The 18,280-nt window shown below is 49.7% G+C and overlaps 3 protein-coding genes across 3 annotated transcripts in view; 1 reads left to right on the plus strand and 2 right to left on the minus strand.

Annotated features, from left to right (window-relative positions):
- TMEM234 (transmembrane protein 234) overlaps positions 1 to 1,679 on the plus strand; it is a 26,158-nt gene extending 24,479 nt beyond the window's left edge. The window contains exon 6 of the mRNA XM_077837904.1: positions 983 to 1,679. The gene's annotated coding sequence lies outside the window, so the exon portion shown is untranslated. The remainder of the gene's footprint in view (positions 1 to 982) is intronic.
- IQCC (IQ motif containing C) overlaps positions 1 to 3,871 on the minus strand; it is a 5,063-nt gene extending 1,192 nt beyond the window's left edge. The window contains exons 1-2 of the mRNA XM_077837901.1: positions 3,816 to 3,871; positions 305 to 448 (exon numbers count right to left, since the gene is read on the minus strand). Coding sequence (XP_077694027.1) covers positions 305 to 448; positions 3,816 to 3,869 — 198 coding nt within the window. The 5' untranslated portion in view covers positions 3,870 to 3,871. The remainder of the gene's footprint in view (positions 1 to 304; positions 449 to 3,815) is intronic.
- Positions 3,872 to 6,115: 2,244 nt separating this feature from the next.
- Positions 6,116 to 9,363, minus strand: CCDC28B (coiled-coil domain containing 28B). Its single transcript, XM_077837976.1, has 5 exons — positions 9,162 to 9,363; positions 8,444 to 8,613; positions 7,993 to 8,147; positions 7,710 to 7,732; positions 6,116 to 6,299 (listed from the first exon to the last, which is right to left on the minus strand). The coding sequence occupies exons 1-5, from the start codon at positions 9,320 to 9,322 to the stop codon at positions 6,245 to 6,247; spliced, it is 564 nt and encodes a 187-aa protein (XP_077694102.1). The 5' UTR covers positions 9,323 to 9,363; the 3' UTR covers positions 6,116 to 6,244.
- Positions 9,364 to 18,280: the final 8,917 nt, after the last annotated feature.

Below are 18,280 nucleotides of genomic sequence, written 5' to 3' on the forward strand. Positions count from 1 at the left end.
GGTCAACACATAGCTAGGTTCAGTCTATAGTGTGAGATGGAAGCTTTAACTGTGTCAGAGGACAAGCAGGTTTCCCCAATATGGCTGCAGTTATAGCATTTAGCCAGACCATAGTTTGAATCCAAGCACAAATCATGTGATAATGAAGTCCAGAAACTACCTGCTATATGTAGAAGTGCTGAATACCGTTTTAGCTACACAATTTTTTGTAAGAAATCCCTATACACAGAGAATATGCCAATCATATCAGCAATGCCAGCCTTTGCCAGGAGCGACAGCGTACCATGAACTGAATGGACCATACCTTTTGAGGAAAGAAAGGCGTTGGTATGAAGCGTCCTTTCCACTGCAACTGACCCAAATCCCCTTCAATCTCCTTTACCGTGTTCTCATAGTCCTCCTGTAAGCTATGGAACCTCTTCCTCACAAGATAACCCCTGACATAGGCCTATGAAGTATAAGACAGAGATCCTTAAATAGTCATAGAGATGGTTGACGAAGTTTCCCAATACAGAGACGATTTGCAGATGCTTCAGAGGGAACGAACAGCACAGGGCAATTTTGAGTGATACATCCCCTGTCGTTCACAACCAGCTTCTGGCATTAGAGGTAGGGCTACCCAGAGCATCGGGTTGCGACCCTGACCATCTTGGCTAATAGCCATTGATGGGCCCATTCTCCATTAATTCTTTTTTGACCCCAGTTATACTTTTGGCCTTCACACCATCCCATGGCAATGAGTTCCACAGGTTGACTGTGTGTTGTGTGAAGAAGTACTTCCTCATGTTTGTTGTAAACCTGCTGCCTATTCATTTCATTGAGTGACCCCCTAGTTATTGTGTTATGTCACAGGTAAATAAAACACCTCCCTGTTCACTTTCTCCACACCATTCGTGATTTTATAAACCTGTATCATATCCTCCCCTCTACTCATCTCTTTTCAAAGCCAAACAGTCCTAATCTGTTTATTCTCTCCTTGTAGGGAAGCTGTTCCAGTCATTCTTGTTGCCCTTCTCTGCGCCTTTTCCAATTCTAATATATCCTTTTTCAGATGAGCTGATCAGAACTACATGCACCATTCAAGGTGTGGGCGTACCAATGGTTTATGTAGTGGCATTATCTATCCCTTTCCTAATGGTTCCTAACATTACTATTACTTCACAATACCTTAGATTATTAAAACGGAAACAATCATTAATAAAATCTTAGAGCCCAGTACTGCAAATGCCACATAAGGCACGATGCTAACTACCCTGATAGTCCCACATAAGTCAAATAGACTACCAGATATAATGCTTCTGGCCATGAGTAGTGAATATTTGCAGGATCAGGCCCTAACTTATTGTTACTGCTTAGGCAATTTGTTGGTTTATTTTTGTATTTCTTCTGGCTAAGACAGAGAAAACAGCCCATCAATTTCACTGTGTTTCTAGTCAGCGTCACTTTCTATATGTCTAGATGTTCTCTATGTATATAAATCTCCCCACTGTATTTTCCACTGAAAGCATCCGATGAAGTGAGCTGTAGCTCACGAAAGCTTATGCTCAAATAAATTTGTGAGTCTCTAAGGTGCCACAAGTACTCCTTTTCTTTTTGAGAATACAGACTAACAGGGCTATTACTCTGAAACCTGTCTAGATGAAAGTGATTGATCTGAAATAAACAGATTTCAAACACTACAGGGAGATGTTTGTGTGTGTTTTAAAACCGTTTCCACTGGATTTTGTTTTCTCCTAATTTTCAGTTTTGTAAAACTTATTTTTACAAAGCCTAAATTCTCTCACTTAGTCTTTTTAAAAAGTTTCTTAGAATAGAATGAAGAACACAGTTCCAGGTGTGCTTTTCAAGTCACTTCCTTAGAGGGTAAGATTCCAGGTCTTGGGAAACCTCTTTCATTGAGGAGATACATTTCTCGCCTATTGGGCTATTGCCCCAGACCAGTGGTTAGGTTCTTTTAGAACGAACACATCCCCCCCCCCCCCACAGCAAAGCACCAATGATGAAAGTTTCTGAGAAAGGCATCCACCCTTTAAGGAACATGTGGCTTCCTTATACCATATTATGGCTTGTCTACCATGTCTCATACCATGGAGCTACTCAGGAATGACTACTGTGCCTTAAATTCACACCCTACCTTAATCCAAATTAACTTTCAAATGCAAACAAACTCTGAATATAGATAAAAATGCACCAAATTTGAAGTCAATGGGAATTTTGCCACTGACATCAGTAGTGCAGGATCAAGGCCCCTAATGTTATTTGTATATTGTGCCTGTTTCTATGAAACACACAGGAAAAAACTAAAGACAGGCGCACCAAGGAGCTGTGATTACTCTGGTTTCAGTGAGGGGAAAACTCAGGCCTGGAGTAAGAGAACAACCCACCACTGCCTTCAGTGGTGCTGCACCAGCTTATGGCAGGGAGGTGTTTGACCCAGAGACTCCACACTAAGCGTTAAGTGCAAGAGACAGCAGGAGCTGGGGCATCAGAAACAGATTAACAGAACTTTGCCCCTTGTCTCCCAAGATGTGCCAACACCAAGATGCACCCCCCCCCCACTCCTCCGATATACAGTCATCCCCCCCGGGGCCTGCCCCAGCCCCAGATGCACCACCCCACCCTTCCAATATACAGTCATCCCGCCCGGGGCCTGCCCCAGATGCACCCCCCGCGCACGGCCTGCCCCAGATATACAGCTCTCCCCCCCCACGGCCTGCCCCAGATGCACCCCCCCACTCCTCAGATATACAGCCCTCCCCCCCCACGGCCTGCCCCAGGTGCACCCCCCCCACTCCTCAGATATGCAGCCCTCGCCCCCACGGCCTGCCCCAGATGCACCCCCCCTCCCCACTCCTCAGATATGCAGCCCTCCCCCCCACGGCCTGCCCCAGATGCACCCCCCCTCCCCACTCCTCAGATATGCAGCCCTCCCCCCCACGGCCTGCCCCAGATGCACCCCCCCTCCCCACATATGCAGCCCTCCCCCCCACGGCCTGCCCCAGATGCACCCCCCTCCCCACTCCTCAGATATGCAGCCCTCCCCCCCACGGCCTGCCCCAGATGCACACCCCCCCCACTCCTCAGATATGCAGCCCTCCCCCCCACGGCCTGCCCCAGATGCACACCCCCCCCACTCCTCAGATATGCAGCCCTCCCCCCCACGGCCTGCCCCAGATGCACACCCCCCCCACTCCTCAGATATACAGCCCTCCCCCCCACGGCCTGCCCCAGATGCACACCCCCCCCACTCCTCAGATATGCAGCCTTCCCCCCCACGGCCTGCCCCAGATGCACCCCCCCCCACTCCTCAGATATACAGCCCTCCCCCCCCACGGCCTGCCCCAGATACACCCCCCCCACTCCTCAGATATGCAGCCCTCCCACCCGGGGCCTGCCTCAGATGCACCCCCCCCCCACTCCTCAGATATACAGCCCTCCCCCCCCCCACGGCCTGCCCCAGATGCACCCTCCCCCACACTCCTCAGATATGCAGCCCTCCCCCCCACGGCCTGCCCCAGATGCACACCCCCCCCACTCCTCAGATATACAGCCCTCCCCCCCCACGGCCTGCCCCAGATGCACCCCCCCCACTCCTCAGATATACAGCCCTCCCCCCCACGGCCTGCCCCAGATGCACCCCCCCCACTCCTCAGATATACAGCCCTCCCCCCCCACGGCCTGCCCCAGATGCACCCCCCCCACTCCTCAGATATACAGCCCTCCCCCCCCACGGCCTGCCCCAGATGCACCCTCCCCCCCACTCCTCAGATATGCAGCCCCCACCCTCACGGCCTGCCCCACCTTATCCCCAATACCTGCGCGCGCCTCACCTGCAGCTTCATCACCAGCCGTTGCTGCTCCGCCGCCATCTTCCCCCGAACCACCGCTGCCGCTGCCTGGTAACCGGGCTCCGGCCAATGGCGTCATCGAGTGGCGACAGCAGGCAGGGGATTGGCTCTTCCGCCTCCCGCCCGCCGCCCTGCAGTGGCCCCTGGATACTGCCCTCTTGCGGCACGTGCGGGGAGGAGACCCATTACTGTCGGTCCCACCTCAGTCCAGTAGCCAGCCTGGGGCCAGCAGGGGGAAGGGCAGTGAGTGGCCCCATGTCCAAGTGCCACACAGGCTGGGGGCTCCCCGCTCTGAACCCCTAGCCAGTCAAAGGTAGGACCCTCTGGAGGGGTATAAGGGGGTCCCCCTCTTTGCCTTCTGACCAGCTGGGTGATCTCACAGCAGAGCCCCATTCCTGGTGGCAGGATGGAGGGGTGGCTGGGCCAAATACAAGTGAGTGACATTATGACCAAGCACAGGGCATCACTCTGCCCCTCAGGTTTGGGGTAGCTGGGCCACTACCCTGGCCTCCTCCTTAGCAAAATTCTGGGGGCACCCTTGCCCTGAACCACCTGCTTTCCCAGTGAATCTTTGCCTCTTTGTCTGGGGTAGAGTAGCTCCCAGTGCTTTACCCCCATGCCTCCTCCATTCAGCCTCAGCCCCATTTTACAGATGGGCTAACTGAGGCAGAGAGCGATTAGGCAAGATTTGCAAGACAATAACAAGCCTCAGGATTTAGGAGCCTAACCCAAGACATTGTAAAGGAGCTGGAACACGCTCAGCATTTTTTGAAAATCAGGCTCCATTCAGGTGTCTGACATTGGACACCCACTTCCATTAGTCACTTCTGAAAAAATCACAAGCCTAGGGCAGATGCAGGAATTGAACCCAGGAGTCCTGGCTACCCCCTCCTTTGTTTTAAACTTCCATCCATTTTTCCTTCTTTACACCTTAATTAAAGTGGTGGAGAAAACAGCAAAATACCACAACTAGTTTATTTACATTACAATTTCATTATTTAGTGCTACATTCTACTACTAGAAAAACATTTTGACACATAAACATACACTCACCTATTCACTTTCAGTGTCAAAGTGAAGCAGCTTAGCTGTTTAAGACTGGGTGTGTGTGCAAGTGTAGAAATGTTAGTTGTTTAAACTCCTCTCTTCTTACTTGTGGTGTCTGGTCTAGCAAAGCCATCACTTCTATCCTTGTTGGAATGGAAATATTACCCAGCTCCCATAGAAAGAATTTCCATAAAAGGCCTGGGGTATTTTGCAAGAGGGGTAGTTATAGGCCTCAATACAAAAAAACTGTATTGTTGCAAAAATTCAACCATTAAAAAATGTTGGAGGAAAAGGATCAGACAGCAGCATCGGTTAATGACTTGTTACACTATTAGCAGAAACTTTTCTGCGAGCTCCAAAACCTGTTTCATTTCAAGTGATCATACTTCTCCTGCGTGGTTTCAGTTCCGTGTTGACCGCTGCATTGTAGAACAGGCAGAAGCTAAACCAGCAAAAGCCTTTACTGAGCTTTTCTTGGCTGCTGCTTCTATGTTTACATTTCAGGTAGTTTCAGGCTGGTGACAACTGCCAGATACACAGGGCTGGAGCTAGAGAGATTTTAAATGTCCTGCATAGCTAGTGGCTGTACTTTTCCACTGTTTCACCACCCTGCCTTGGAGGGACAAAGTCTGGGAGCGAGGAAAGAGGGGAGTTCAGTCTTCCAGGCCTGACAGGCCATGATCATTCTGCTGGGAGGGCTGTCAACAAGGAAGCCAGTTACAGCTGTTTGTCCACTAGGAACTTGACTGAAACCCACCAAACTCATTTCACAGACAGCCCCTCGAATGGTCCAAACTGAATCAGGGTGGAAGCAACAGCCTGAAAACGAAAGGCTCTATCTCCCCTTAACAATGCTTTGTTTGGATATGGCACCTTTTATCCAGGAATCTCAAAGAACTTTATACAAGGTTGCTTAAGTATCATTAACCCCATTTTTAAAAAAGGGGGGGGGGCAGGGAACTCAGGCACAGAGAGGTGCAGCAACTTGCCCAAGGTCACACGATGAGCTGGGAACAGACCAGGAGAGAGAACCCAGTACGGCTGATTCCCAGTCTTTCCTCTACGATTTTCTTGTTTACTTTTCAAGTTATCTTGACAATGTTTGGCCTTTTCAGATGCTCTAGAAATCCTGGATTTTGATACAAAATTATTGGACAACATGCCCCTCCCCCAGCCCAGCCCACCCCCAAAACACTTTCTCTTAGGGGTGTCCTTCCTTTTATACCCCTACATTTCTGTACAGTTCAGAGATGGACATGATGGATTCAAGCTGGTGGAGCTTTCCCTTAGCTCCAGAATTCTCAATGCTGCCCTCTGTTGTCTATGGAGGGACCAGGCAGCCTTTTCAGCTAGGCAGTGGCAGCATCCTCCAGGTCTGGATTCTCCGCTAGATGTAGCTTTTGGCTGAGTTTTACGTTAAGGAAGAAGAATCATCGATCAAGCTGCCACCCCATCACTGACAAGATCCGTGAGGGGAGAGGCTGGAGTTCCTAACACAAACCTTCCAACTGAGCCAGTCTCTCTACCCAGTAGCAACGGCACCGGAACCGGGAGAACGGGGGGCCATGGCCCCTCCACTTTTTAACATGGGTGTAGTTTCGGGAGGCCGGAGGCAGTGTTGCCCCCCCTAAACTGCAAGCCTTGGGCAGGCACGGAGTGGCGCCGGCAGGGGCTGGACCGTTCCGTGCCTGCCCAAGGCTTGCAGTTTGGAGGGGCAACGCCGCCCCCCGCTGCCCAAACTACATCCATGTTAGAAAGTGGTGGGCATGGCTCCGTGGCCCTCCGGTTCCAGCACCAGTGCCCCCCGCCCCCCTACAAAGGTTCTGGCGCCCTGGCTGGTAGCCTGCGCAGCACAGGAACATAGGATTTGTCAATGGTTTGTACCATGCAGTATCCTGCCTCATCAAACCAATGATCCATAGAATATAGCATCTCCCTGCCCCAATGGGACAGGCCAATGGTCAATAAAAAGTCTGGTCTCCTCCCGCCAGCCATGGTCTGTACATGAAACTGTGCAGACAACAGAAAAATACTCCTGGGGAACTGTGCATGGCAGAGATGGGGGAAGGGTTCCTTCCTGACCTCTAGGGAGAGCAGCCTGAAGCAGGAGATTTTACTCCTTCTTATCCTGCACAGCCAATGACGCAGGATTTCCCATACTGGATCAGACCACCAAGCCACCCTGGTTGGGATTCTGTCTCCAAGAGTGGCCAGTACTACATGCTAATTCAAACTGGTCCCACAGTTATCCAGCTCCTTCATAGACTCAGCCAAATTACTCACTCCATTCATGGTGCCTGGTTACCCTTAGCAGTGGATTCCAGCCAGCATCCTTCACCGCTCTGGCTCAGTACATTAGGGCTCCCTCTAACCTCTTGCCCACTGATGGGCAAAGGATGGCATGTGCTGCTCAGAGAGGTTACTCACACCTCCAGATTCCACCCTCAGGCGCCTCCTTCCAACCCAACCTTCCCTCTAAAATGGTGTCCTACAGATGTCTCCATGATAGGCTCGCCTGGAAACCTTTGGCGCCAGCAGAGTCCTGACTTCTTTGAAACCCCTGGCAATTCCCAAGGAGCCTCCAAGCTCTACCGGACTCCCTGCCTAGAGTCTCTGGTAGAAGATGACCAGCATCTATTAATGGCACCTCATATCCAATGCCGTGGTCTCGGGAGATATTGGAGAGTGGGGCTCAAGTGTCTCAAAGCTGATTCCCTCTTCCCTGCCCTGCCCGAGGGGTCACCCAGCTGTGCACATACAAAACAGGCCCCCTGAAGAATCCCACAGCCCCCATAGGCCCCGGCAGAAGGATACATGGAGTTGCTGAGCTCTTCCAACTGAAAAGGGAAACAGAACCACCATTAGAACAAGGTGACACAAGCAGCTATGACAAAAAAGGGAACAGGGCTCCCCCTTGCCTTTGAAGATCATTAGGGGGCATTATCTGTATTGTGGTAGCCCCCAGAGGGGGTCGGGGCCCCATTGCACTAGGCACTCAGAGCAGCACGGTGTAAGTGCGGGGCTCGAAGGGAGCAGGGATGTGGTCGAGGGTGGGCTCCGGGGTCAGCCCATGAAGGGGGAACTCTCTGATACTCACATTCGTCAGCAACTGATCTAGGTTCCTATCTGCCACCGTCTTCTTCTGGTCCTCAGAGAGCTCCTCCACGTAGACATCCAGGCTGAAATGCAGGCGCGCCAGCTTCTCCTGCATCTCCCGGACGTGTTCCAGCTGCTCGAAGGAGCACTCCTTCCCTGTGCCACCCAGGACAGGGACCTGGTTACACTCAGCCACCACGACACATCCTCTTGCAGTAGAGATGCCTAACCCGCTGTCCCAGGTTTCCCATTGCGGATGGACTGGGCCTGCCCCGGACATCACACAACAGGATGTGTAGCAGGAGCCTCCCCGATTAGCCAGATCTTCCAGCGCCAGCCACGGTGGCTTTGGGTGACCCTAGCTCCCAGCACCCCAGGGCCAGGCATTGATACGTTGGGGACCCCATTCAGGCTGATGAACCCCCCCGATAGAGGAGGTGCCCCCTGCTTACCAAAGGCCTGCAGTTTGCCCGAGTGGAAGTCGTTGAGCAGGTTCAGCAGCCCCCCCTCCATCTCATAAACATCTGAGACGTCAGTCAGGAAGGAGTGCTGCAGAGGGGCCCCCAGTGCCGCGCCCCCACTGCCCCCAGGCTGAGGCAAACGAGATTTCTCTTTGTTCACCCTAGATAGAAAACACAAATCCACATGAACATTGCCGGGAGGCCTTTCCATGCCAAGAGATGCAGCCTCCTAACTCGTTCGCCTTGTCTTTCCTCCAAGGAGCTCACTGTGCTGAGCCTCCCATGCAACAGAGATAAGGGACCCAAGAGACGCTACCACCAGTCCAGCAGTTCTGCATGATGCAGTGCGCTGGTCTAGCCTGTGTGAGCATGTTGCACCCAACCACTAGAGGGAGAAAAGTACAGCAGCCTGCTCCTTACAGCTAAAGGGGGCTATTGCTGTAGCTCCAGTCCTAAAAAATAAAAAAAAAAATCATTTCTGGAGTGTGTTCCCAGCATTTGCAGTAAGTGATTTGCTGGAAGGTGAAGCAGCGTTCCAGTACAAAGTGCCGGACTGGCACCGCAGAGCATTCCGGCACAACTCCAGCCCTGGGTAGCTCACGCAGGAGTGGCCTGTGTGGTTTCGGTGCTCGCGGTCTCAGGTGTAATACCTGGGGACAGGCAGCATTTGTAACCCAGGCTCCCCATCATCCCAGCCCCCAGCACTGACCTTTTGAACTTGGCCCGTTGCTTTGGTGAGGGCAGGTGAGGCAGCCCCAGAGAGAAGGTGGTGCTTTTGCTGGTGGGGACGGGCAGCTTGCGCAGCGCACTGGATGACGCAGGCTGAGCTAAGCCAGGCTTCGGACTCCTCTTCTTCTTCTTGTCTTCCATCTTGAGAACCCAATCCCCAGGCGGGGGCCAGTCGCAGGCTCAGTAACACACTGCAACAAGGAACCTCTGGGCACTGAAAGGAGACACTGTTCACAAGGGAGACAAAGCCCCTATCTTTCAGCCCCTTTCTCCAGCGTAGGCTATTCAAGAGCAGACAGAAGTTGCTCCCGTGTGGATAACTTACAACAGGGGTAATCAATCAGCGGACCGCAGGCCCAAGCCAGACTGCCAGACGCTTTTGAACAGACCCTCCCCAGCATATTTTTAATTGACTTATTTTTTATTATTGTCTCTGGAATCTGGACCTTCCCTATATCTAGGCTGAGAAATTTGGACCTTGACAAAAAATAATGGATTACCCCTGACCTGGGGGCTAAGAAAAAGAATGCTCAGTACTGCTCAGATTTCCGTCTGCCCCAGATCAGGAGATCCACCTGAGGTATTTATCTGAGCACTTCACAGTTTTGAGGGTATTTATCCTCACAACACTCGTCTGTGGCAGGGAAGCGTTATCCCCACTTAATAGATGGGGAACTGAGTCACAGAGGGGACTCATGCAAGGTCACACAAGTAGTACGGCAGAGCAGGTTTTGAACCTGGTTCTCCTGACCCCCAGGTTAGCACTTTAACCATGGGGCTTCTTTTCCTTTTCACCAGGAAGCATTTTTCTGAAGGGTGGGAACAGCACCCAGAGCCTCTCCAGAAACGGCCCCTGCAGCAAGGGGTGTCTGCAAACAGGAGCCAGGAGAGGAGTCAGGAAAAATTACACAATCAAATGACCAATAGAACAGGGTCCAGACAACCTGCTTTGCCCAGCCTCTAGTCCTGCCTCACTCCCTGTCTCTCCCTTTGGGTCATGAGTGCTAATGTGAACTGGATGCATCTGTGACAATGAGTTCCACTGAAACTTCTCTTTTCAGCCAGGAGGATCCTCAAGTGTCTGCCAGACCAGGAGCCACACCATCTGCTGCTGAAATGTGGCCACCTCTGGGATAAGTGGGAGCTAGATACAGGAGTGCATGTAATCCCCTGTTCAGCATGTATTACATATCCCCCTTTATGCCCATTACATTGACGGCAGACCTCTGATGCAGGTCCCAGCTGGAGGACTCAGGCCTATAGTGGCTCATGCTCTTAGCTCTGGAGGTCCCCAGTTCTGTCCATGCTGAAGGTCACTTGCATGGTTTTGCATCTCATCCAGAAGAGGACAGCACCCTGGTAGCACAGGACCCTTAGCACCATGCTGGGGCCAGTATTACTTTCATTCACAGGCACTTGTGTTGCCAGTGGAGGTTTCCTATCAGTACAGTGCATGCCACAGAACACTGACTACTCACTGCCCCAGGAAGATGCAGTAACCACAGTATAATTTTCAAACCAGTCACTATATTGAGCGGGGCCCATTGCCCTTACCCAGCTTGACCCTGCTTAACAAGATCAGATGAGATCATAGCCTGAAGGATGTATTTGGTTCTCAAGGCATGAGAAGAAATATTTAAATACTCACATGTCCAAACAAGCACATACCCTGTGTCTCCCCCGGCCCTGGTGCCTTTCCCAAAGTTTTACTTTCTCTTCTTTCTACATCTGTCCTCTAAAATATTAAAATGCACTCTATGTGTGAGTATATTTGTAAGTGTCAAGGCTCTCTTTGTATCTAACAAGACAGGGAGGTGGGGGCAAGGAAATAAAGCAGCTATTCAATTGTTCTCCAAGTGCTGTATAAAAATTTTAGCGTTTAAGAAGAATCAAAATCCTGGTTTTTACAGTGACACTCCCAAGCAAGCATTTAACACTGATCAGTCGTAATCTCAACCAGCAGATGATATCTTCCTACTACAGATCCTCAGCTGGCCTAAATCAGCATAGCTCCACTGAAGTCAGGAGTTTGCCAATTTACACCAGCTGGGGACACAGCCCATTGACCTCCATGGACCTAGATTGATTTACACCAGTTGAGGATCTGGCCCATTACATTCAAACAGAAAAGGCCAGGCTGGAAAAGCAGACTAAAGCTCAGAGTAAGAGCCCAGGTCAAGAAGAGAGGGTCAATGACATTCTGGGTTTGTTTTTTTTTTAAAGTAAGAGGAATTCAATGAAGGTGTTGATGACACTTGTTCTGGGTTTATTTCTATTTAATTAATTACCTGCAGTGATTTTTGACCTGCACAATCTAGTATTATTTATAAATAACATTTTATATTTAAATGAACAATCAAAAGGCTGTTTGGTCATTTTCTCTGTTGTTTTGTTAAGAATTAGGCAAAAGGGGCCCTAGGGAGCAAATTGTGCACCTCCCAGAGATGGGGCAGGGCAAGATTCACCCACCCTAATGTTCTTCAAGTCTGAGGGGGTAAAGGGGAAATCACGTCAGGCAGGGAAAGATGATTTGGATCTCCAGCCTCAGCAGAGACTATCAGTTCCCACTGAGAGGGTTTGTTTTGTTTTAAACATACACCTGATAGGAGGTCAGTGAATGAAGACAGCTTTAATGTACTGCTGACATGGGATTTGAACCTGCGACAAAGACATGAAGGGCTCTATCCCACCACCCTAAGCTGTGCAGAACTCTGTCTATATTCTTTAGAGACTGTACATTTCAGTACGGGGCTCCTGTGTGTTTGTACAATTCCTCCTTGAACAATGGAGCCCAGATCCCAATCAAGGCCTCTAGGCACTACTGCAGTCTAGGATTCCTAATTACACTGGAAATTTAGCCTGGAAACACTTTGGCAGGTCGAACCAACAAGCCCAAACCCAGCCCTTGGCATGGCGCTATCTCAGCGGAACTGGGGCTCCTTCCGACTTTATACCGGCCCCATTGATCACGCTTTAATAAAACACAGCAGAGCTCTTGCTAGTCTTCCTCCATACGCCATTCCCATTGTTCTGTACAATGGCACCTCAGCTGAAGCTGGTCGCTGCTGGGTCTGATCAAAGCCCTGTCGTAGGTGGTGGAAACAGATCCCTCTTTGTTCAGTATGAAAATGGCTGTGATTCCTAAGAAGTTACCCAGACAGTTACTTCAGAGTATCGCGGTTTGGTTTTGGTTTTTTAACTAGCAGCATATCCACCGTCCACCCCCCAGACACTGGACAGCCATGAGCAGATTCAGAACCGATCTTCATTCCCACCCTAGCATTGCACGCCTGGGGAGCGAGCTGCACCCGGGAAGCCGATTTCCAGAGAAGAGAAAAGCCAAGATCCGGAGGACAGCAGCCGCCCCTCCCCAGCAAACTGCCGGGCTGCCCCGCACGATGGTCTCTAACCTCCCTGCTCCCCACCCCTCAAAAACCCCGCAGCAGAAGCCGCCGCAGATTAGGGCTGCACAAGCCCCAGCGCGCTGACAGAACCCGCAGAGCGCCGCTGTAGCCGGGCCGCGTTCCAAAAGGGAACGTTCGCCCTGTCTCCGTTCCACCGCCCCTCCCCTCCCGTGCCGTGCCGTGCCGTGCCGTGCCGAGCGCCCTCCGAGGTGACACTGACCTGAGAGGAGCCCCCCGCGCCAAGGCTGCAGCGGCCGGACCCCGCTCTGCTCCCAGCGGCAGGGCGCCCTGCAAGGCTCGGTGTCCACAGGGCCCCGGCGCCAATTTGCATTTAAAGGGGAAGGGGCCTTCCTCCAGCTCCCCTCGCGTCCAGGCGGGGCTCTTCAGACGCGCAGGCTGAATGGCCGGGGATCAGGTCACTCGCGCCCCAGGGCAGATTTTGCCTTCATTCCCGCGTAACGCCTCCCCTGCCCTGACTTCAGTGGGGGCCACGGCTTGGCGGCCGCCCGCTTCGTGAGAAGAGCGGAGTTCAAGCCCGGGGTCTGCATGTATGTCCCTGGGTTCCCCGGCCTGTTTTCATGGTCAGTGACCAAACACAGAACAGCTCCAGTGGTGTGAAACTGCAGGGTCACTGTCTGCCTCTCTGTCACAGACACGGGGCGCCGCCAGAGTGTTCCTTTACCGCCGCTGAGGATCTGGCTCAGAGTCTCTATCTTTCCTTTCCTATTCAGAATATATTCCAATGTTCCTTTCAGCAGAAACGTGTATTGAAACCGCTAGACTCATCCAAAGGAGAGGGTGTTGCCAGCATTCACAATTTTATCTTGAGTCTCAGAACATAGGGTCTTTTCTTCCTAAAGCCCCAGCTCATGGAGTCATGTGATTATCTCAGCTTAAAAGAAAAATAAGCTTCTAAGTAGGGATAGGATACAGAGGGACCTAGACAAATTGGAGGATTGGGCCAAAAGAAATCTGATGAGGTTCAACAAGGACAAGTGCAGAGTCCTGCACTTAGGATGGAAGAATCCCATGCACCGCTACAGACTAGGGACCCAATGGCTCTGCAGCAGTTCTGCAGAAAAGGACCTAGGGGTTACAGTGGACGAGAAGCTGGATATGAGTCAACAGTGGGCCCTTGTTGCCAAGAAGGCCAATGGCATTTTGGGATGTATAAGTAGGGGTATTGCCAGCAGATCGAGGGACGTGATCGTCCCCCTCTATTCGACATTGGGGAGGCCTCATCTGGAGTACTGTGTCCAGTTTTGGGCCCCACACTACAAGAAGGGTGTGAAAATATTGGAAAATGTCCAGCGGAGGGCAACAAAAATGATTAGGGGACTGGAACACATGACTTATGAGGAGAGGCTGAGGGAACTGGTTTCAGAGTAGCAGCCGTGTTAGTCCGTATCCGCAAAAAGAAAAGGAGGACTTGTGGCACCTTAGAGACTAACAAATTTATTAGCGCACAAGCTTTCGTGAGCTACAGCTCACTTCATCGGATGCATACAGTGGAAAATATAGTGGGAGATTTTGTATACATAGAGAACATGAAACAATGGGTGTTACCATGCAGACTGTAACAAGAGTGATCGGGTAAGGTGAGCTATTACCAGCAGGAGAGTGGGGGAGAGGGGAGAACCTTTTGTAGTGATAATCAAGGTGGGCCATTTCCAGCAGTTGACAAGAACAGTAGTGGCGGGGGGGGGGGGGAATAAACAAGGGGAAATAGTTTTACTCTTTGTAATGACACAAAGTAAAACTATTTCCCCTTATTTCCCCCCCTTCTGTTCTTGTCAACTGCTAGAAATGGCCCACCACACAAAGTAAAACTATTTCCCCTTATTTCCCCCCCTACTGTTCTTGTCAACTGCTAGAAATGGCCCACCACACAAAGTAAAACTATTTTCCCTTGTTTATTCCCCCCCCCCCCACTGTTCTTTTCAACTGCTGGAAATGGTCCACCTTGATTATCACAACAAAAGGTGTCGTCGCCCTCCCCACCCCCGCTGTAGCTCACGAAAGCTCATGCTCAAATAAATTGGTTAGTCTCTAAGGTGCCACAAGTACTCCTTTTCTTTTTGCGAATACAGACTAACACGGCTGTTGCTCTGAAACCTCACCTTACCTGATCGCTCTTGTTAGTCTGTATGGTAACATCCATTATTTCATGTTCTCTGTGTATATAAAATCTCCCCACTATATTTTCCACTGAGTGCATCCGATGAAGTGAGCTGTAGCTCACAAAAGCTTATGCTCTAATAAATTTGCTAGTCTGTAAGGTGCCACAAGTACTCCTTTTCTTTTTGAGGGAATTGGGATTGTTTAGTCTGCAGAAGAGAAGGGGGGTGGGGGGATTTGATAGCTGCTTTCAACTACCTGAAAGGGGGTTCCAAAGAGGATGGATCTAGACTGTTCTCAGTGGTAGCAGATGACAGGACAAGGAGTAATGGTCTCAAGTTACAGTGGGGGAGGTTTAGGTTGGATATTAGGAAAAACTTTTTCACTAGGAGGGTGGTGAAGCACTGGAATGCGTTACCTAGGGAGGTGGTGGAATCTCCTTTCTTTGAGGTTTTTAAGGTCAGGCTTGACAAAGCCCTGGCTGGGATGATTTAGTTGGGGATGGGTCCTGCTTTGAGCAGGGGGTTGAACTAGATGACCTCCTGAGGTCCCTTCCAACCCTGATATTCTATGATACTAGCCCTCCTGGCTGCAGAGAAAAGCTTGAAAATGTGACCCCCCCCTAAAAGAACAAAATTTGACATTTACTATTTTAAAAAACTAAGCCATTCTCTTGATTTTTGGGGCCTGCCTCATGATTTGTTTAACTCTCAAGGAATGTCTATATAGCATTTCGGAGTGAGCTTCCCAGCCTGGGGTCGAAAGATATGGGCCAGGGGGACTTGTGCTAGAACACTAAAAATACCGGTGTTGACAGTGCTTTGAAGTTGCAGTTTGAGCTGGAGTTTAGGCTTTGAAGCATAGGGAGGGGGGTCATATGTCTGTGGACCCAGGCTGGGAGGCTTGGTCCAAAATACTGTGTAGACATACATTTAAGGTTCACTGTGGCAAACAGGGCAATCTCCTGGATGGACCTTACTGAATTCAGTTAAACCTTATTGAATTAAGTTCAATGCCTTTGGTGTTGATGATATTAAAATACAGTTGTTGACATGTCCTTACGGGATTGTATGTAATTTTCCTAGGACGCACGACTAATGTAAATCTTGGAAAATGGTAGGAACTTCAAGCAACTTTTTGAAACAATATGAACTTTTAAAATTAAGTGGGTTTCCCAGGAAATCCCTAGGAGGCAGGAGTATGCTAATATAATTAATCTGATTAGTCAAGAACTTGACTTTTGGAAGTTTTGCCTCCAGGAGAGGACCCATTGTCTGGCTGATTACCTTTTCATGGTCTCTTTGAAGACCCCCTTTGTGGATAAAGGACTCACTTACTGATCCATGAGGGATCATGTTCTGAGCAAAGGGTGTTAACAAAATTGAAACCACCAGAAAACCCCTGTGTGGGGATTTGAAGGCCTGCTCACCAGCCAGAGCCCATGCTGGAGTTGAGGTGACCTCTTGGAAGCTTATTAGCACGTGTGTAGGTTCTTTTATTATTTTTAATATGTTTTGTCTGTATTGCTTTTACCTTGGGACTAAAACGCGCTTGCAACCATTCAGCCTGGAAATACCCTGATCAGAAGGGAGAGAACCGTGGGTCTCCACCCAAGAGAGGCCACAGCTGGGGAGCCAGCAGCCTAGAGTGGGTGCCCTTGCCAGACCATAGAGGAGGAATGTAGGTGCAGTTGCCCTGAACTAATGTATGACCATAATAAATTATATATTAAAATATATAGTATCCATATTATATATAGTATTGGTAAAATTATTCTAGAAAGCTATTAATACTTTTACTAACACATGATGTAGCGTTAATATCTCTTTATAAGTATATCATGTTTTTAAACAGACTTTTAATATTGAAAAAATTATTAAATATTGACCATGCTAAAATTGATTCTGCCATTTCCTCTTGAACCTTCCACCGTCATGGATCTGGATCCTGCTCCCACTGCCTGTGGGCCCTAGCGGGGTAGTGAGTACGGTAGGCGCACATAATGATATAGAGAAGGGAAATATTGCTCTTGACAGGGCCCAGAATGGGCTAGTATGCAGCAGGACAGTGGTGTTGCACCTGTCTCAATCTGTCATCTTGTTCTCCAAAATCTCAGCGTGCATACATAAAATAATGATATTAAATAAGTCTCTGTTATGGTTGTGAAATCTCAAAAATGTGAACCAAGCAAGACTGCAGCAGAGATAAATCTGCAGAGAGCCTGGAACAATAGCTCAGAGAAGTGTGAACTGCCTCATTCAACTAAGAGAGACAGGATGGGTGAGGTAATATCTTTTATTGGACCAACTTCTGTTGGTGAAAGAGGCAAGATTTCCAATTTACAGAGCTCTTCTTCAGGTCTAGGAAAGGTACTCAGTGTTACAGTTAAACACAAGGTGGAACAGATTGTTAAGCCTAAGGGAATGGGCGACAGCAGATGGGTCACTTGATGATTACCTGTTCTGTTCATTCCCTCTGAAGCATCTGGCATTGGCCACTGTTGGAAGACAGGATACTGGGCTAGATGGACCTTTGGTCTGACCCAGTATGGCCGTTCTTACGGGGTTAACACATACTGTAAAAGACTGAAGTAGATGGCTATTTTTAGCACACCAACCTGAGGTGAGCTAGCACAAGTCTGTCTACCCGGGCTGGGAGGCTTGCTCCAAACTGCAGCATAGACATACCCTGAGTGGTGTTGCCTGGTGATGCACACAGGCAAAGCTGGTTTTGTGTCCAGAGTTTGGAAAAGCACCACCATTTTCCTAATTTGACCCATTCCCTCACAGAAAATGCTCTAGAAGCTTTAGCTGGTCTAATGTCCTTTAATCCATGCAGAACAGATGGGATCTGGGCTTTTATGGCATTTTTGGAAAGATTCCCCTGTATTAATTGCCCAGAACATATTGTATCTGTCTTGGATGTATAAAGAACTGAATAAAAGCCTGTGGGTCCTAGATGATTTCAAACCTCATGCTTACAGCACCCAGTCATCCCTTCCATTCCTCAACAAAGGGGACTATAAACTAGCAGGTATCTGGAGGTTGCCTGGCCATTTAATTCTCACCAAATATGTTTTTGATTTTGAGCCCGCAATGATTCAGCCTGTAACAAATCCTTCTCTAACAGGAGTCCAGAGAAGAGACTGATCCTTTATGGTGTCAATGCTTTAGATGAGGCTTTCAGAAAAGGGAACACGTGCAGGGAGATGAAAGAAGCAAGGAAAGGGTCCTGCTGCCTTTTGGGGGGGAACCTCGGTCTGAGTGTGAGACTGCAGTGAGCAGTGGTCCTGTCACAGCACCTGGGGCTGAATTTGGGTGAATTCTTGAGGTCCTTTCCACCCTTACATTTCTGTGAAGATCACATCCCCTTTCCTTCCTACACATGACTTATAACACACAGCACATCAAACAGAAGGAGCTACCTCTTCAGCATGTTCTGCTTCCAGATGGCCTGAATTATGGTTATCAAGAAAGAAACGGTAGCAAACTGCATAGGTGCTCCCGTGGCAGGTGTCCCACCAAGCTATTTACAGGAGTGATATTTTATCTTTAATTACCACAGCTCACGTGCGCTG

This window comes from Eretmochelys imbricata, chromosome 19, assembly GCF_965152235.1.
Source record: "Eretmochelys imbricata isolate rEreImb1 chromosome 19, rEreImb1.hap1, whole genome shotgun sequence".
Taxonomy (NCBI): Eukaryota; Metazoa; Chordata; order Testudines; family Cheloniidae; genus Eretmochelys; species Eretmochelys imbricata.